General features: G+C 41.9%; 1 protein-coding gene across 1 annotated transcript in view; it reads right to left on the reverse strand.

Moving 5' to 3' along the window:
* Nucleotides 1-284: 284 nt before the first annotated feature.
* PLEKHG7 (pleckstrin homology and RhoGEF domain containing G7) overlaps nt 285-20,776 on the reverse strand; it is a 73,518-nt gene continuing 53,026 nt past the window's right edge. Inside the window, 9 exon segments of the mRNA XM_058682208.1 lie at nt 285-392; nt 1,621-1,659; nt 1,662-1,720; nt 5,601-5,755; nt 13,081-13,159; nt 18,111-18,208; nt 18,571-18,670; nt 20,196-20,289; nt 20,292-20,374. Of these exon segments, the coding sequence (XP_058538191.1) occupies nt 285-392; nt 1,621-1,659; nt 1,662-1,720; nt 5,601-5,755; nt 13,081-13,159; nt 18,111-18,208; nt 18,571-18,670; nt 20,196-20,289; nt 20,292-20,374 (815 nt within the window).

Consider the following 20,776-nt stretch of genomic DNA (forward strand, 5'->3'; position numbering starts at 1 on the left):
TACAAATTCTAATAGCACCATACTTCACTCCAACCTCTTGCGAGCCCTGCTGAAACATGATAAGGTATCAGTATATACCTGCCAAAAAATTCCTCAGAGTTCAAATTTGTTGCGGTCATTATTCCTCTATGATGAGGATTTTCCTAGCTCAAATTCTCAAATTCTGGAACTCCTTTAAAATGCACATTTCTTTCTAGCTCATCACTAAATAAGTGTCAGAAAAGTTTGAATGAAAGAATACCTTAATCCTAATGTCTACAAAATGCACCACTTGTTTTAGGTTCCTACATTTCAGAGGATTCTGCAGGCGACGGACGTAAAGTTATCTTCTTGGTTTCCTGGTTCTTGGTGAAGCAAGATATTGCTGCTGTTATTTGTGTCGTCCATGTTTTCTGTTAAAAATAATATACATATATACTATATATATATAATATATAGAGAGAGAATGTTGACAATTATTCACATATCTGGACTAATATTTTCCTTTGTATTTATTGACTTGCTCTTTAAGAGTAATGAAACACTTGCATGTTTCCCATTTTCTTTAATATGTCACAAATACCTCTAATCATCTATGAAAATGCAAATGGATTAAATGAGTATGGTATGGAAGTTGGGAAAAGAGTTATGAATAATCAAGGAATCATAATAGTCCGTGATGACTAGAAAAACGAGCACTGAGAATATAAACAGTTTGAAAATTGAATTCCTTGGGGCGCCTGGGTGGCGCAGTCGGTTAAGCGTCCGACTTCGGCCGGGTCACGATCTCACGGTCCGTGAGTTCGAGCCCCGCGTCAGGCTCTGGGCTGATGGCTCGGAGCCCGGAGCCTGTTTCCGATTCTGTGTCTCCCTCTCTCTCTGCCCCTCCCCTGTTCATGCTCTGTCTCTCTCTGTCCCAAAAATAAATAAAAAACGTTGAAAAAAAAATTAAAAAAAAAAAAAGAAAATTGAATTCCTTAAATTTCCATTTTGTATGGAAATGGTTCTTAACAAGTGGCATAATTTGCAAAGCAGACTGGGGGAGGTGACCCTGGAAATTGAGTTATTAGGGCTAAAGCAACACTGCGTTAATTGGCTACGTTGTTGCCGTGATGAAAACCTTCCTGGGGAAAGAAAACTTCTAAGATGGAGAAACCAGTCAGGCGGCTGCTTCTCAGTGCCATAGCTGAGTCAACACTGGCCTCTTTTCTGAACACAGGCGTATCTTCAAAGGCGGTTCGTTATTGCGGTGGCCCCTCATTTGAGCTGACGTCACATAATTTGCATACCAGGACGTTCACAGTCGGAACACCTTAAGAGTCAATCATGCAATCCAAAGCAGTTCTTTCCCGTTGTTTCAGTAAGCTGTGCAACTCCAAGGCTGCTTGAGGTTCTGCTCCAGGCGAAAATGAAGGAGCTGTGTTGGCTCTGTGAGTGTGAAGAGGTGGTCAGTTCTTGAGATTTCTGAGCATGATAGGGACTAGATGTCCACATCCTTCCCCCTCTTAACCTCTGCCCTTCCCAAAGCCGGCGAAGGAAATACACAAACTTTCCCATTTCCCATTACTTAAGAGGCTTGGGAGGAGATTCTTCCTTATGTCAGGTCTGAAGAATCAAAACCTGCACGACTGAGATACATACTTTGATATTTTCTTTTTGGGTTTGGAATAAGAACATTGCTGTACACACCGTCGATATCTGTTTTCATGTCATACAAGGAAAGCATTTCTCAGCCCAAACGCTAGAAAAAGGTTACATAGGCAAAAGAAATCGTTTAATATTAAATCCAGTTTCTCAGGACAAGAACCTAGAGTTTTTGAATATTCTCAATGAATATGGAAAGTTTATGTAGATAACAAACAGAAAAAGGGAATTGATTCCTAGAGCAAGACTTCACTACCATGCCCAAAGAGAGCCCACTTAAATATGAGAACCCTTTCTTCCTTAGCTAACAACTTCTGCAGCTTGATGAAATGCAATTATGGCTTATGTGATGGAAAATGGGCACCTTCTAGAAGAAATTTAGCATGCTAGGTGGATAGTGTGTATGTAAAATACAGATAATAAAAAGATGGAAAACAAGGTAACTGTTGTCTCTTTCATCCACCACTCCTGTTTAAAATGTTACTGTTGTATTTAAAGTGAAATCACATGGAAGCAAGGGTTATAGACAAAGTAAGATGTACCAAAAATACCAAGTCTCCTGAGTGCTTCATTAACAGGCCAAAAAATTGACTCAAAATTCAGCATCTACAAATTATGTGAAATGTGTTGGTGTGGTTTCTGTGCTTATAAAAGAAAGTCTGTTCTGTCATTACCCAGCTGGTCTCTTAGAGAAATGACAGGAGATACTGAAAGAGTAATTCTCGTGTTTTTATTTTGTTTTATTGTTTTTTTTTTTTAATGTGGCAGGTGCTTTTATTTTTTTTTTAATTTTTTTTAACATTTATTTATTTTTGAGACAGAAAGAGACAGAGCATGAACGGGGGAGGGTCAGAGAGAGAGGGAGACACAGAATCCGAAGCAGGCTCCAGGCTCCAAGCTGTCAGCACAGAGCCGGACGCGGGGCTCGAACTCACAGACTGCGAGATCATGACCTGAGCTGAAGTCGGATGCTTAGCCGACTGAGCCACCCAGGCGCCCCTGGCAGGTGCTTTTAAAATAAAAACTTCTTCCTTGAAATTCTAATACAACACAGGGAGTAAAATTCTGCAGTCCATGCAGTTAATTTATGTGTGGGAACAAACAAAAACCAAACCAGGCTTGTCTTCTTTCTGGTCATACCAAGGAGTACTTCAGAGAGAAGGAGGAGAGCACTGACTTTTTATTCCTGGCAGATCATAAGCTGATGCGTGTCCCCTGTCATTATTTGTATTCAATGAAATGTGTGGGTTTAACTCAGACTCACTGGAAGAGGTTGGGCCTCATTTCAAAATCAGAGCAAATGCAAGACTTTCTTTCTTTCCTTCCTTCTTTCTTTCTTTCTTTCTTTCTTTTATTTTTTTAATTTTTTTAACGTTTATTTATTTTTGAGACAGAGAGACAGAGCATGAATGGGGGAGGGTCAGAGAGAGGGAGACACAGAATCTGAAACAGGCTCCAGGCTCTGAACTGTCAGCACAGAGCCTGGCGTGGGGCTCGAACTCGTGAACGGCGAGATCATGACCTGAGCCAAAGTTGGACGCTCAACTGACTGAGCCACCCAGATGCTCCAAGACTTTCATTTTCTTAACTGCAAGAATTATTCTAGTATCACAGGTAATACTCATAGCAGTCTAAACTTCCTAATTCCTAAATTCTACCACAACAAAGTCTGTTGAGGGCATGACATTCTGTCAGCTTCTCTGAGATGGGAGGACTATTAAAATGACTTTCTGGGGAAAAAAGATCTGAGTGAATTTGTTTTACCCCTTGATTTTTCTCCTTATAAATATTCTGTAGGGAGTGAGGCTTTTCAGTTGAGGTGGTTGTTCTTGGCTGGATTTTGGAATCCGTTATCCTCAAAAATTGTAACTGTAGTTCTCAATTATTCAAGGTATCCGTCATCTGCTTGATTTGTAACATGGGTACAGGGAACATTATAAGCAGGGGAACTGGTCCAGCGAGGCTTGTAAAATAAAACGAGGAGAGAAAATATGTGGTCAAGAATCGCCCTTTTTCTTGCCTGACATTCTAATATAGCAATTAACAATAATTAATACAATAACTGACACCATTTATTAAATCCTTATTCCTGGGCACTGTATATTTTTTCCCCTCCTTTTTGTATCATTTAAACCACACAGCAACTGAGTAAGTCATCTAGTTCCTACTTAACGAATAAGGAAGCAGATTTCATTTCCCCCAGGTCACACAGCTTGCAAATGATACAGCCGGGATTTGAAACTAGGTTGTCAATCACTCCAAAGCCCCATCTCTTCTTTTTTAGCCCTTTATTCTCTCCCATCCTACAGCTATTTTGGTTCATGTACTATCTGGACAGTCAAAATAATAGATGAGAGGAATGAGGAAAAAAATACATGAATGTATAGAAGACGAGATAGTAGTAACAAATTAGAAAATAACAAAAAAATGATGGAAACACAGCTTTAAAAAAAGATAGTTTTTATTTAAAAAAAAAAAAAAAGGAATAGAGAAGAAAAAACCTGCATCTCCCAAGGTAATCCAGGGATGTGAGATTTCCCAGAAAGTCGAGTTCCTAAAGCCGGCAGGGCCGACACTAACCTGAGCCCCCAGCCTCAGTAAGCCGCTTCCACTCCTGCCCTGGGGTTCTGACGGCCTCCTGCCCTCAAGTCGGTTTACCACCTTCTGACTGTGGCCGCTGGAGTGACAAAAATTTCCTGCCCTAGGATGGCCTCTGGTAATGGCATTTTTCCCCATGAAAAAGTAAACTAAGCAAGCAGACAAAAGTACTTCTGGGCCCCCATGCTGAGTCTCTGCCTATCAACACCCCTCTGCCGTCGCTGACCAGGGAGGGGGGTGGGGGCTCCCCGGGGGCAGTGGCAGGGATGGGGCTGGGGAGCACACTCACGGACAAAGGCTTTGCTCCCCTTTTTAGGGGGCATTTCCTCTAGAAATGTCTTCTGGCCTTAGGCAGACTTCAGCTTACACAGACCTCAAGGGGTCACAGTCGATTCAAATATGAGGCCTTTCAGCCTGCGCAGGTCACGTTTCAGCAAATCCCAGCAGAAGTGGAAAGAACAGACGAGGGCAGAAGGCTCGGGTTCTAGATGTTGCCTCTTCGTGGAGCCCATCTGCTCTTGGGGAAAGTTTGCTTCCACTCATGAGTTAACATGCGAAGCATTGACATACAGAACTTAGTTACATAACACAACGATGTCAATGTTTGCCATTATTATTCAGGTGTGTTTTCATTCATTCACTGTGTAGTGTTTCTCCGCCATGTTTAAGGCCACACTATGCTTGTGAATAAAGCTCTGGGCTTGGCTGCTGGTTTGGGAGTTGAGAACCATGGGTAGTGCTCCTGTTTTTTCCTGCTCCTCCCTTAGGACAGAAAGGTGATCCCTTCACCCCCGCCAGCCTGGCTTCAGCAGGTCTCCTAGGAGCCTGTACATGCGGCAGAATCCCCTTCTGCTTCCTTCTGAACACAGGCCATTCCCCCAGTACTGAGGAAACTGAGTCCCAGGGCTTCCACATCAGGGTTTACTATTGATCTTTGATTATTCTGAGGACTCCCCCCAAAACAAGGGCTGTTTCCTATTTGTCTTTCTAACTCCAGGGTGCCCACAGAGTGCCTGGTTCTCAGGAGACACTCAGGGAATGCTTGAGCAAATGAATAAGATGATATGTATTTTTGACATATACACTTACATTTTTACGTGCACATCTCTCTCTCTCTCTCTCTCTCTCAAAAATAATAAACATTAAAAAAAAAAAAAGCCACAGTTAGTGAGTGGTAGAGTTGAGTTATCCAAGCACTGGAAACCAAGTCCAACAGTTTTTTCAGAATTAATTCGTAGAGTGAGTGCTAGTCACATAGGAACCAGGCATTGTATCTTACAAAGATTTAAATTGGATTCATGTCTTATTACCAAAACAAGGCCAATATAAAACTCCATGATGGCAAACAGCTAAGCTGACTGATGAAAATAGACACATGCCAGACATGTGGAGTGGATCGATACTTTTGACCACCAATCGGTCTAGTGGAATGGGCTGATCAAGTACCATACACGAACCAACCTCTTTTATTACTGTTCACGGCTCAGCAGTAAGCGAAGGACACATTAAACCAGTGCCTGAACCTTCAAGTTTCCCAAAGTAAAGAAGAAAATAATGCAATAAATAGGAAATCGACACTGATGCACATACCTAAGGTGCGTCCTTAACCAAATCAATTTTTAGAAACAATTGCTTAAACTCCACCTAACGATTCTTTCTGGATCTTGAAAAGCACTTCCCTCCAATACATAGCGTTTTTATTTATTTATTTATTTATTTATTTGTTTATTTCATACCACGTATTTTTTTTAATTTAATTTTATTTTTTAAAATTTACATCCAGATTACTTAGCATATAGTGCAACAATGATTTCAGGAGTAGATTCCTTAGTGCCCCTTACCCATTTAGCCCATCCCCCTCCCACAACCCCTCCAGTAACCCTTTGTCCTCCATATTTAAGAGTCTCTTATGTTTGTCCCCTCCCTGTTTTTATATTATTTTTGTTTCCCTTCCCTTATGTTCATCTGTTTTGTCTCTTAATGTCCTCATATGAGTGAAGTCATAGGATTTTTGTCTTTCTCTGACTAATTTCACTTAGCATAATACCCTCCAGTTCCATCCACGTAGTTGCAAATGGCAAGATTTCATTCTTTTTGATTGCCAAGTAATACTCCATTGTATATATATACCACATCTTCTTTATCCATTCATCCATCGATGGACATTTAGGCTCTTTCCATACTTTGGCTGTTGTTGATAGTGCTGCTATAAACATGAGGGTGCATGTGTCCCTTCGAAACAGCACACCTGTATCCCTTGGATAAATGCCTAGTAGTGCAATTGCTGGGTCGTAGGGTAGTTCTATTTTTAGTTTTTTGAGGAACCTCCATAGTGTTTTCCAGAGTGGCTGCACCAGCTTACATTCCCACCAACAACGCAAAAGAGATCCTCTTTCTCCGCATCCTCGCCAACATGTGTTGCTTCCCGAGTTGTTAATGTTAGCCATTCTGACAGGTGTAAGGTGGTATCTCCTTGTGGTTTTGATTTGTATTTCCCTGATGATGAGTGATGTTGAGCATTTTTTCATGTGTCGGTTGGCCATCTGGATGTCTTCTTTGGAGAAGTGTCTATTCATGTCTTTTGCCCATTTCTTCACTGGATTATTTGTTTGTTGGGTGTTGAGTTGGATAAGTTCTTTATAGATTTTGGATACTAACCCTTTATCCGATATGTCATTTGCAAATATCTTCTCCCATTCTGTTGGTTGCCTTTTAGTTTTGCTGATTGTTTCCTTCATTGTGCAGAAGATTTTTATCTTGATGAGGTCCCAGCAGTTCATTTTTGTTTTTGTTTCCCTTGCCTCTGGAGACGTGTTGAGTAAGAAGTTGCTGTGGCCAAGATCAAAGAGGTTTTTGCCTGCTTTCTCTTCGAGGATTTTGATGGCTTTCTGTCTTACATTGAGGTCTTTCATCCATTTTGAGGGTTTTTTTTGTGTATGGTGTAAGAAAGTGGTCCAGGTTCATTCTTCTGCATGTCCCTGTCCAGTTTTCCCAGCACTACTTGCTGAAAAGACTGTCTTTATTCCATTGGATATTCTTTCCTGCTTTGTCAAAGATTAGTTGGCCATACGTTTGTGGGTCTGTTTCTGGGTTCTCTGTTCTGTTCCATTGATCTGAGTGTCTGTTCTTGTGCCAGTACCATACTGTCTTGATGATTACAGCTTTGTAGTATAGCTTGAAGTCTGGGATTGTGATGCCTCCTGCTTTGGTTTTCTTTTTCAAGATTGCTTTGGCTATTCAGGGTATTTTCCGGTTCCATAAAAATTTTAGGATTATTTGTGCTAGCTCTCTGAAGAATGCTGGTGTTATTTTGATAGGGATTGCATTCAATATGCAGATTGCTTTGGGTAGTATCAATATTGTAACAATATTTGTTCTTCCTATCCAGGAGCATGGAATCTTTTTTCCATTTTTTGTGTGTGTCTTCTTCAATTTCTTTCATAAGTTTTCTATAGTTTTCAGTGTATAGAGTTTTCACCTCTTTGGTTAGACTTATTCCTAGGTATTTTATGGTTTTTGGTGCAACTGTAAATGGGATCGATTCCTTGATTTCTCTTTCCGTTGCTTCATTGTTGGTGTACAGGAATGCAACCGATTTCTGTGCATTGATTTTATATCCTGCAACTTTGCTGAATTCATGAACCAATTCTAGCAGTTTTTTGGTGGAATCTTTTGGGTTTTCCATATAAAGTATCATGCCATCTGCGCAGAAGAAAGTATGAACTCCTCCTGGCCGATTTGGATGCCTTTTATTTCTTTGTGTTATCTGATTGCAGAGGCTAAGACTTCCAACACTATGTTGAATAGCAGTGGCAAGAGTGGACATCTCTGTCTTGTTCCTGACCTTAGGGGGAAAGCTCTCAGTTTTTCCCCATTAAATGATATTAGCATTGGGTCGTTCATATATGGCTTTTATGATCTCGAAGTATGCTCCTTCTCTCCCTACTTTCTTGGGGGTTTTTATCAAGAAAGGATACTGTATTTTGTCAAATGCTTTCTCTGCATCTATTGAGAGGATCATATGGTTCTTGTCCTTTCTTTCACTGATGTGATGAATCACATTAATTGTTTTGTGGATATTGAACCCGCCCTGCATCCCAGGTATAAATCCCACTTGGTCATGGTGAATAATTTTCTTAATGTATTGTTGGATCCGGTTGGCTAATATCTCGTTGAGCATTTTTGCATCCATGTTCATCAGGGAAATTGGTCTATAGTTCTCCTTTTTAGTGGAGTCTCTGTCTGGTTTTGGAATCAAGGTAATGCTGGCTTCATAGAAAGAGTTTGGAAGTTTTCCTCTTCCTCTTCTGGGACCCCTAGGATTCTGATGTTATTCCTTTTTAATGAGTCACTGATTTCTCTAATTCTTAAATCATTCTCTTTTGCCTTAATCTCCCTCTTTTTTTCTGCTTCACTGTTCTCTATAAACTTGTCCTCTATATCGCTGATTCTCTGTTCTGCCTCATCCATCCTTGCCACCGCTGCATCCATCCATGATTGCAGCTCAGTTATAGCATTTTTAATTTCATTATGGCTATTTTTTACTCTTTTATCTCTGCAGAAAGGGATTCTAGTCTATTTTTGACTCCAGCTAGTATTCTTATTATTGTGATTCTAAATTCTGGTTCAGACATCTTGTTTGTATCTGTGTTTGTTAAATCCCTGGCTGCCATTTCTTCATGCTCTTTCTTTTGGGGTGAATTCCTTCGTTTTGTCATTTTGAAGGGAGTAAAGGAATTAATGAGGTAGAAAAATTAAAATAAAAAAATTACACACACACACACACACACACACACACAAATCGAATAAATGATGCTAGATCCTAGGTGTGTTTTGGTCTGGGTGTTGAAAGTGCTTTGACACATTAGAGAAAAAAAATTGGGGGGGGGGAGAAAAAAAAGAAATTATTTGAGAATTTGAAAAAATGAATACACTGAAGTAGACTAAAATGAGATGATGGAGGTAAAATAGAATTTGAAAAAATATACACAGAAGTAAAGAATGTAGTAGAAAAAAATTAAAGAAAAATATTTTTATTAAAAATTAAAAATAAAAATGAATTTTTTCTTTTTCTATATTCAAGAAAAAGAAAAGAAATGAGAAAGAGAAAAAAGAAAAAAAGGAAAAAAGCAAATCGTTTGAAAATTTGAAAAAGTGAATACACTGTAGTAGACTAAAATAAAATGATGGAAGTAAAATAGAATTTGAAAGAATTTACATAAAAGCAAAAAATATAGTTAAAAAAGTAAAGAAAAATATTTTTAATAGAAATTGAAGGTAAAATGAAGTTTTTCTCTTTCTGCATTCAAGAAAAAAAAAGAAATGAGAAAAAGAAAAAAGAAAAAGAAACAAGAAAAGGAAAAAAAAGGAGATCGTTTGAAAATTTGAAAAGGTGAATACACTGAAGTAGACTAAAATAATGGAAGTAAAATAGAATTTGAAAAATTTTACACAAAAGTAAAAAATATAGTAATAAAAATTAAAGAAAAATATTTTTAGTAAAAATTGAAAATAAAAATGAATTTTTTCTCTTTCTGTATTCAAGAAAAATAAGTTTAAGAGAAGAAAAAAGAAAATTGAATAGATGGACCTATTAACAAACTGAAGTAGGACTGAAATTACTTCGTTTTCCCCTAGAAGTCAGTGTTTTGTAGTCAGTGTTTTACAGTGTTTTATAGTTTAAAGTCCGTGCTTTATAGTTGATAAACTAAGCCAGCAGTGAGACTTGTGTCCTTGAAGATCGAAGTTGGCCCGGTTGGGTGGGGCTCAGTGTAACGGCGCCGCTTTCCACTAGATGGCGCTGCTAGCCTACTGGGGTGGATTGTTGCGGCGCTCATAGGTGCGTATGCGCTTGCGCGGGGGCGGTGAAAAATGGCGCCACTCAGTTACCCAGTCTGTTCTTCAGGATCAGCAATCGCGGACCCGTCCTCTGTCTTCAGCTTTCATCCACTCCCCGCTTTTTCACTCTCTGTGACCAGGCCCCAGGTAGTACCTCTCTCCCGAATTTTGTCTCAGATGCAGCTGTTTTCCCCGGCCCCTTACTTCTGAAGGACTGCGGCTTTGACCCGGTCCACCCCTCTGCAGGAGGGTCTCACTGAGCAATGGCCGAATGAGCAATGGCTGAATGTCGGCTGCACCCAGGAACGCTTGCTGGACCCTGCTGCTGCCAGTGCCCCAGGACTACGGCCAGGTGCTAGCCCGCCTCAGAAAAAGTTCGCGAGATAGTGTTGCAGCAGCGCATCAGGGATTATAGAAAATCACAACACACATCGGGCACCAGGCTTCACCCTTAAGGACCTTGTTCCAGCACCAGCGAATGTGGCCGTTTTCTGGGGTCTGCTGGGACCAGGTGGCTTCAACAGTCTCTACCAAATGTCCTTCCAGCAGTGGAACTGCTTTTCCCTGTGTGGCCCGAGAACCTCCCGGACCCCACTCTGTTCCTGGGGATTTGCCCTTCCCATCAGAGCACCTCCAGGTATGGAGCTGTGGAGTTGCAGCCTTTGCGCTCCCCTTGTTTACAGTCTTAATGGAATTTAAACCCTCTCCTTCCTCCTTTCTCCCTTTTTAGTTTAGTCCCTGCGGCTGTTTCCAATTTTCTACTTTCTCTCCAGCTGCTTTTGTGGAGGGGTGCTTTTCCCGTATTTTCCACCCCCCCTCCCCCGCCCCACCCAGTTTCCGTCCTCTCTCCACTCGCAAAAGTACCTCCCTTCCTGCACCTTCTCATTCCCCAAGTTCACTTCTCCACGCCGCGTACCTGCTGAATTCTGTGGTTCAAGTTGTACAGATTGTTGTGTTAATCCTCCAATCAATTTTCTAGGTGTGTAGGATGGTTTAGTGTTGGTCTGGCTATATTTCATGGACGTGAGACACACAAAAGCCTTCCATCAATACACAGTGATTTAAAGCCGTAAAGTACATAGTGTTCCAGGTCCCCAAGTTTAATTGTCTGTATAAATAATGGGTGAGGTCCATGACTGGGAAACATTTAAATTTCCATCACATGAGTGGGAAGATTTTCAGTTCCAGTCTCTCTAGTGCTATGTTAGATGAATCAGAAAGGGGAGCCCCATTTTGGCCAACTCCATCCATCCGTGGAATCTAACACTGATAATAAATAGATTCCATGCCTATTATTTGTAAATAATTGAATTATTTAAGATGCTGAATATAAGATGTTGAGTTTTTTAAAAAGAATGTCAAAGATCGTGATTTGCACGACATATACTGTGCATCAAATAGCAAAGAGGAAAAGATAGAGGAATTTAAAACATGCCATTCTTTGTTTTGGAATCCGGTTGCGAAGCATGAAACCAGCATATTAGCTTGTGGTTAATACGGGCTGCCATTCGTTCACTTGCTCTCATTTCTGCCACTATTTGAAGTGAAAGCAAGCTGTGTTCGCGTCAAGTTTGTGAAGGGGATAGAGATTTTTTAGGGCTTGACTTATTCAGATAGGATGGTCTGGGTAGCTTAAAATAGGAGGCCATCTGACCTTCCAAACTGTGACTCTTCATATTTGGTGGCACCGTTCCCTTCCCAAACACCGATCAGCTATTCATAGATTGATTAATGGGTATCTATTTTATTGCTTAAAGAGCCTTAAATTATTTAGCGCAGCTTACCACCATGCTGCCTAGAAGCTTAGGTTATTAAAAGATGTGAACTATGGGGCGCCTGGGTGGCGCAGTCGGTTAAGCGTCCGACTTCAGCCAGGTCACGATCTCGCGGTCCGTGAGTTCGAGCCCCGCGTCAGGCTCTGGGCTGATGGCTCAGAGCCTGGAGCCTGTTTCTGATTCTGTGTCTCCCTCTCTCTCTGCCCCTCCCTGTTCATGCTCTGTCTCTCTCTGTCCCAAAAATAAATAAAAAACGTTGAAAAAAAAATTAAAAAAAAAAAAAAAAAGATGTGAACTATCTAGTTCGCGATCTTGTATCTGTGCAAAGCTAGTCATTTGGTAAAGAGGCAGAATGAAACAACAATGGACATCTCCGAGGACCTAAGATAGACCGTAGCTCCTCCTCCCGACTCTAAGGGCAGGTGTCTGAGAGCCTTTGAGGAGGCCCCCCTCCCGCTACCACTTGGAGCACACTGGGAAGGGGGAGATCAGAAAGCCTTTAGTAGACCCCGAGGCCGTGGCTTAACGTGCGGTAACAACAACCATCGTGGTAACCATCAACGCTTAAGTGATGGGAAAAATCCCTGTTCTCAGAAGAGATTTTGTGGCATTAGCCACACACACATTTTTGTCTGTGATGCCAGCTGCCCATGAATTGGCTTCTGCAGCTCTTATATACAAGTAGGCCCTGAGAGCTCGGGACTCTCTCCCACCCCTGGCTCCCAAATCGTCATTTCTCAGAACCCCCCGTGAGCTTTCAAATCAGAATGAGGGATGGAGATCACCTCAGCACAGGACAGCAGCTGCTTTTGCTGTGGCGGACAACCTGGGGAGGCACTGATGCGCACTGCTATCCCGGCAATGCCACCGTGGTGGACAAAGGCCACCATGGATGAAAGTGGTTTGTTTTCGTTTGTTTCATTTGCTTAGGCAGGTGAGGCCAAAAGTCCAGGCTTCTGGGACTTACCTCACTAGTACACAGACGAAGTCGTTCTAAAAATGTATGCATTCTTTGACGTCTTTAAGAAATGTAATTTGCTTTTGGTATTGTTTTTCAGTTCAGAGCTGCAAGACTAAAAAAAGCCTCCATTTTTTAGAGGATGCCTCCATTTCATCATGCCTCCATTTTTTAGAGGATGAAATCCAATCTTATGTATAACAATCTTCTATATTTTTTAACACAACTGATTTAGAAATATTTCTAAGCTTATTTAGCAGACTTATTTAGAAATAGCAGCATTTTACCTTTTTGTTGCAATTAGTTTTCACAACTAAGAGGAAATCATCAAAGAGAAACATATAAACACCTAGGAATCTTGTGCTTTCTGAGGAGAAAAAGGTGTAATTGGGGCTGGAAATAGTAAGCAGAAGGTGGTGTTTTTTGAATCAAAGAATCCCTTAGAAAGCAAGACGGCAGTGTCAGGGCACAGGAGGCTCGCAGCTTGGGAAACTCCAATCATGTGGATCAGAAAATTGCATTACTGTTAAACCGATTTCCCCCTAAAGCAGAGACTTGATGTGAGCCCATGCTTCCGCCTTTAAAGACATTGTATTTGTGATGTATTTCATGTGGATCCAAGGTAACTCAGTTGGTATTTGCAATGGATTCAGCTAAGCCTAGGACACATCTATCCACTAATGGAATTTGCAATATTTTCGCATCTCGACCCATCTGGGTGGTCATTGGCCAAGGTATACTTGACCAGAAAAAAAGGCATTTTATTATTGCTGTGAGCTGAATTGTGTCCCCCGCCCACTCCCCCAAATCATATGTTGTAGCCCTAACCTCCAATGTGGATTTACGAGGAGTAAGTAAAATGAAGTGAGGGTGTAAGGGTGGAGGATTAGTGCCGTCACAAGAGGATGTACAAGCCAGCCGATTCTCTCTGCCACGTGTGGGCACTGAGAGTGAGGCCATCTGCAAGCTGAGAAGAGAGCCCTCATCAGTCACTGAATTGGCTGGGAACTTGATCAAGCACTCCCAGCCTCCAGAGCTGGGAGAAATAAATTGCTGTCCTTACAGTGGCCCCGTCTGTGGTATTTTGTTATGACAGCGCTAGCTGATTAAGACAGTAAAGCGATTTGCCTCTTGAGCTTTCCAGTGTGTCCATCCATGTTTAAACGTTCGTCATGTAGCTTTATATTTATAAACTTTTCTGGTATCACTTTTCATAGTTACTTAAAGCAAATGGCCTTTTATATTTTTCCCTAAGAAAGGGATAGTAGTAGAAGAGAAATCAAATAGAATGGGGAGGGGCGCCTGGGTAGCTCAGTCGGTTAAGCGTCTGACTCTGGGTTTCCGCTCAGGTCATGATCTCACGGTTCATGAGTTCGAGCCTCGCATTGGGCCCTGCGCTGACAGCTTGCAGTCTGCTTGGGATTCTGTCTCTCTCCCTCTGCCCCACCCCCACTCTGTCTCTCTCAAACTAAACAAATAAACTTAAAAAAATAATAAAATGAGGAATTGCGCCTCCCTATTCTACTCTATCCTTTAGAAATTAGAAAAATAAATGGTTAAATATAAATGATTTCAGAGGAAAAAGCAGTCTATTCAGAGGCAGATGTAACATATGTTTAAAATAAATATAAGAAAAATAAGTAAATTAATTAAAAAGCTAATTAATATTAGTCTAGGAGTTCTTTCTCAGGTGCTGTAAGCCCAGGAAACTATGTGGCTTAAGGTTAAGTTGGTAGATAAAATATTTAGAATTCAATTCTATTTTCTCCTCTCTTTTAAGTTTAGAGGAAAGATTCTATATTTGCATATCAGATATTTTATTCAATCTGGAATTGTCCTTGAATATATTTTTTAAATGTTTATTTATTTTGAGACAGACAGAGAGCATGAGTGAGGGCAGTGCAGAGAGAGAGAGGGAGAGAGAGAATCCCAAGCAGGCTCCCCACTCAGCACAGAGCCCAACGTGGGGCTCAATCTCACTAATGATGAGATCATGACCTAAGCTGAAATCAAGAGTCAGATGCTTAACCAACTGAGCCATGCAGGTGCCCCTATCCTTGAATTTTTTTAAAAAAAATTTGGGGCGCCTGGGTGGCTCAGTTGGTTAAGCGTTTGACTTCGGCTCAGGTCACGATCTTGCAGTTTGCGGGTTCAAGCCCTACATTGGGCTCTGTGCTGACAGCTCAGAGTCTGCTTCAGATTCTGTGTCTCCCTCTCTTTCTGCCGCTCTCCCGTCATGCTCTGTCTCTCTCTCAAAAATAAATAAACATTAAAAAGAAATTAAAAAAAATTTTTTTAACATTTATTCATTTTTGGGAGACAGGGAGCATGAATGGGGGAGGGGCAGAGAGAGAGGGTGATACGGAATCTGAAGCAGGCTCTAGGCTTCGAGCTGTCAGCACAGAGCCAGGTGTGGGGCCCGAACCCATGAACCATGAGATCATGACCCAAGCTGAAGTTGCACGCTTAACAAACTGAGCCACCCAGGCACCCCTGTCCTTGAATATTTTTTACAAATTGTATTTCATCACTACGAAACTTACTTTTTGCAAATCAGGTTGTGGCAAAGACTGCTTGCTGATTGTCCCTCAAAAACTTTTCACCCCTCCTTTGTAGTAGCAGCATTTCTGAGTTTTAGTGGGTACATGTCCATTTCCAATAAATACTATATCTCCAAGCTCCCCTGTGGTTAAATATGACCAAGCAACTAAATCTGACCAATGAATATGAACAAAAGTGTACAGCTTCTGGGTCATGTCCTTAAACAGCAAGGCTCTGATCTCCTGTCCCCCTTTCCACTTCCCCCCGGCTAGAATGGAGACATGCCGGTGACTCGTCTTGGACCACACAGAAAAAGCGATTTCCCAGGGATGGCAGAGCCAGCATCCCATCCAGGTTTCCATGACAAACACCTCGCTCCCGCATGACGTGTGAATGCACATCTTCACGTGGCTCTTCACCGAGAGATGGTCATGGGCATGTCCTCCAGGTTCCACCTGACTTCTCGTGATGCCCAAACCCGAGCCTCAAAACTGACTCTCTGACCCACTCTCTCCGCCAGTCTCAGTGTTGCTCAACCAGCCTTTCAGCACATAGGTTAGGACACCTGGGGACGTCTTCGACTCATTCCCTCTTCACCCACTTTGTCCATCAAAAGGTCCTCCTGCTTTTGCCTTTGAAACATCTCTCCCATTTATCTTTTTCTATTTGTGTCCCTTTCTAACATTTTAGGATAGGTCAGTGCCCCTTACAGTGTTGGGAATTTGGTAGAGAGAGGGCAGGGGTCCATAAAAATCTCTGATAATTCCAGGTGGAGGCGGATTTTGGAGGGAGAGTCATGTTTGAGCACAGGGCTGTGTTTTGCTTCATTACTTTGATTTGGTTTTGTCACAATGCAAAATTATTTTTAAAGTGGTGATAACATCAAAGAAAATGAAAATTGTCATCTTTTCGAAAGGATGTGGGAGGGGCATGGCCTGCAGGTCAAGAACAGTTGAGAAGCCCAGGCCCGGCTCTTTTCACCCCACCCTGCTTCACTGAGGAATTTGCAGCGGGTCTCTGTGCTCTGGTACCCTCCTGTAGCTCCGTGCCGTTTTGTGCTTTGCTTCTGATAACTCTTTCTTCAACAGCCCTTTAAACCTATCATGCTCCTGTCCAAGAGATCAATGACTTCTTGTTGCCAGCAGTTTTCTGGCTGGGTCCCTCTGCTTGGTTTCCAAGGTAGTTGCTGTGATTCTGGAAGCCTGCTATGCTGAGGTGGCCTGGTGCAGGTCTGATCTCTGCCATTTAATCAGCCAGGTGGCCTTGAGGACGATTCTAGAACCTCCCTAAGCCTCAGATTCCTTACCTATAACATGGGATTAAGTGTAACTTCTCTGCATAACTCACTGGAAGGAAAAAATGCATGAAACAGCCCCTTGAGGTCAATTGCTGGGCATGTCTATCTTTCCTGAAGGGCAGTTGCCAGGTGGGCATTGTGTCCTGAACTGCCATCTAGCGCTCTCCCTAAATTAGAGGAGATTCTCAACGAGGTGTATTCAATAAGGAATTAGCGCCCAGCTCCGCCCCCTGGATCACATGACCATAAATAGGCAACCCCACTTCCGGCAGGGCTTCACACACAGCAGGTGACTAATCAAGAGTCTATGCAGACATGAATAAATGAGTGAATGCAAATCTTATTTCAGTCTGGCAGCCCTTTCTGATCATGATAGTATTTACTGAGCACCGGCGGGGCGCCAGCCATTCTTTCGAGTGCCTATCCATCAGCTCATTGAATCCTCACAACAAAGAGAGGAAACTGAAGTGTGGCAGGATTGCTGTAGGGGCCGGAGGTCACACAGGCACAACAGGCTGAGCCAGGAAGTGAGCCTGGCAGTCAGCCTCGGGGCTCGCCCTCTGGACCTCAAACCATGTTGCTAGAGTCTCCACCTGCCAGGTGGCTTCTGCCTCCAAGACTTTCTTCCTGCTATGCTTCTCATCTGGGATGTAATCCCTCCTGTCCTTCCAGGGACCTCTATCCTTTCTATACCCCCAAACCCACCTCCAGCCCCATGGACCACCCCAGGACGCCAGCTTCACAGACTCTTAGCTTTTCTGAACTTACGCTGCAGGTCTGCTCATTATGGTAGAGCTTCTCAGCCAGAGGGAAAGGATTATACAGAACAATTACTTTATATTCTCCAATGGTATCTACCTAGCACAGCGTGTATTACATAATAGGGTCCCAATTGACAGGGTGGCCGCCCCAGTCACTGGGGGAGTAAAATGATGATGATAACAGGTGATGTCGAGTGTTTACTGTATTTCAGACCATGAACGAAGCTCTTCATGTATATTACTTCATTTTAACAACAGCCTTATGGTCATCCCATTTCATAGGGAGAAAATGGAGGGCCTGGAGCTAGTTATGCTGTGAAGTCTTTGATCAAGCCAGAGTCTGCATGAGTCCCTAGGATGCTCTGATCCACATTTTCCATTGCCTTTGGCCATACAGAGCAAATGCGATTCCTCCCACACTTCAATTAGTAATGATTGGACAAGTTACAAGATAGCATAGATGTTGAATCAAAAAAAATTTTGTTTGAATGTTTATTTATTTTTGACAGAGAGAGACAGAGCACAAGTGGGAGAGGGGCAGAGAGAGAAAGAGATACAGAATCTGAAGCAGTCTCCAGGCTCCAAGCTGTCAGCACAGAGCCTGACATGGGGCTCCAACCCACAAACCATGAGATCATGACCCAAGTTGAATGCTTAACTGACTGAGCCACCCAGGTGACCCCAAAGATGTTGAATTTTTAAAGGAAGCAGCTATTTGCCTGCAAGAGTTAATTTTCCTTCTTAGAAAAGTTGTCTGGTGGTTGGTGACAAGATGTTTTCTGCCATGTGTTCTTTAAAAATATGTTTCAGGAAAAACAAGGAGAGAAAATCACAGAGATATTGTTAGTGATTAAAAGAGAACACATTCCAGGAACCGGGGCAGCACATTTTACCTAGAAGGTTTGCAACATTAGGAAATGCTGGAAGGTGGACCTGAGAATGGGAAAGAATGGAAAACTGCTCAGAAGGGCCACCCCAAGAATGTCTGATGATGTCAGCCTCCCACATACAATGCCATGTGGATGAAGGCTTTACTTCTGGTTCATAAAATTAGATTTATTATTCAAGTGGACAGCTGGGGACTTTGTAAGACTAGTTTAACAATTTCCATCTACGTACCAAACTTCTGGGGAGGGACGTAAGTCCTAATTGAACATTTTTGTACCTCTGGAATGAAGCTTTTTGTTTCTATCTCATAGTGGAGGCCACACAGTAATCTTCCGTAGATGTCTACATTTTTGGCAATTGTCAAGCCACTTCACTTTTCCTTCAAGGATCCCTGAAAAACGAGACACAATCAATATATTTTTAAATGCATGTGACATTGCAGCATAAAAGTTAACCAAGATCCACAGAAATCATTTACAAACACTGACTGTCCCTGGAGCCAAACCGTATCTTAGGTTCATTTAACATATTGCTTGTTGTTTAAATGTCTTAGAAAAATGCACTAATTTGAAATCAGCCTCTTGAAGAGAAAAATGAAGCTTAATTAATTTAATTTAGTAAGTTGGAAATGTATTGTGCATTTTTATTTCAATAATATTAATAAAGCCTTTGTAGGTTTCTCTTCGTCCCTACACCATATAGTCTTTAATTAGAGGGGGGAAAATCAGACAAACAAGGACAAACGTATCTTTTATACTAATCGTAAAACCTACATTAACTTCATAAGGATGATTATTGCTTTTTGACAAGAACTCATTTTCTCTTCTGAAGGCTTATATTAATTTTCCCACATTAAAATAACATATTACTAATGAGCTTTTGAAATAATTTTTGGAAATATGGAGGGCAAGTCATAGACCCACAGAATCACATGGTGGGTGGGATTCTTGAGAATTCATCTTTAATCTCATAGACTTATAGGAAGCCACAGGAGTCTCTTCCCTCAATGATAAGGATCTATTTTTTTTATTGAGAAATCTCCAGAAAAGATGCTGTTCCCCATCTCACAAACCTATCAAAATGAGTAATAATCTGCAAAGTTTTAAAAAGTCTTGCTTTGAGTTTTTGTCTTGTTCACTTAATAAGCTCAATTCAAGTTCCTAGGGTCATTTTAGAATTTGAACAAAAAATTTAGAAAGAGGGAAGAAACTCCCAACTGAATGACCATTTTACTTTGAAACTTGCAAAAAAGTATTATTTCTGTACAGCTGATAATCGTCAATTTGAGTTGCTTCCTTTGGATGCTTCCCAGGAAATCTTGGTTTATGGGTATATATCAAAGATTTCTTTATTTGAGTTTAGTTAAAGAAAGCTCCACAAGTAAACTTAAGGCATCAGAGGACTTGCTTAGTTCCTATTCCCAAATTTCAGTTCTCGAGATTGCAGCTGGCATAATTTTAGATGAGCTCTGGATTTCAGTGACCTAAAAAAAAAAAAAAAAAAAAGATGAATGGTAATTTAGCCTCCGGAAAGGCTCCCCATGGTGTTTACCCCCATTTGCTTTGTGTGTGGGTTCAGCATGGATGTGAAACACAAAGTGCTTTCAATCATCTGGGAAGTAGGTCTTTCCTGCCTGAACTCACTTCTGAACGCCTTGGAGACAGAGCCACGTCCTGCACAAACTTGGCGTGGGAGTTCTCATCGGGTCTGCCAGGATGTGACTGGAGTCCATTGTTTTGCGTGTTTGATTTACAATGCACTCCCACTCGAATCCATGTTTCCGAGAGCCATGACCTCAAGTCAATGGAATTGCCTTCTAGTGTGGAAGTCCAAATGGTTCCCAGCAGCCACGGGGCCCTCCATCGCTTTGAGTAAACTTAGACTGGAGCTCTGGGTCACCTATCTCAGGGACTTACTGATTGACCTTTCCATCTTTTCCTTGATGCTGTAGATCATGATTTTCTCCATAGAGTCTCTACTCCATTTCCAGACATTCTTCAGCAACAAGGTGCCGAGTCACCCCACCTGTCCAGTGGGGCCACCAGCAGCTCAGGCAGGTGGAGCCGTCCTCACTGTTCATTTTGCTCACACCACTGCAGAAGCCAAAAGCAGACTTTCAGAATATCACTTCTTCTATTAAGGCACTGAGAAGCCTGGACACGGGAAACTCTTAGAGACTTTATTCAGTAATTATATGACATACCTGTGAGCTTGCTAGGAAAGTTTATAAGCCGCGGACTAGACTTTGGTTTTGAAAATTCCATATTAAACTGTCTTTAGCAAGTATCTACCCACCAGTGCCAAAATCAGGGTTGGAAATTGGGGTCGTTAAATATGGTTAAGAAGTACTATTGAGGGGTGCCTGGGTGGCTCAGTCGGTTAAGTGTCTGACTTCAGCTCAGGTCATGATCTCAGGGTTCGTGGGTTCGAGCCCTACGTCGGGCTCTGTGCTGACAGCTTGAAGCCTGGAGCTTGATTCTGATTCTCTGTCTCCCTC

This window comes from Neofelis nebulosa, chromosome 8 (assembly GCF_028018385.1).
Source record: "Neofelis nebulosa isolate mNeoNeb1 chromosome 8, mNeoNeb1.pri, whole genome shotgun sequence".
In the NCBI taxonomy this organism is placed as follows: Eukaryota; Metazoa; Chordata; class Mammalia; order Carnivora; family Felidae; genus Neofelis; species Neofelis nebulosa.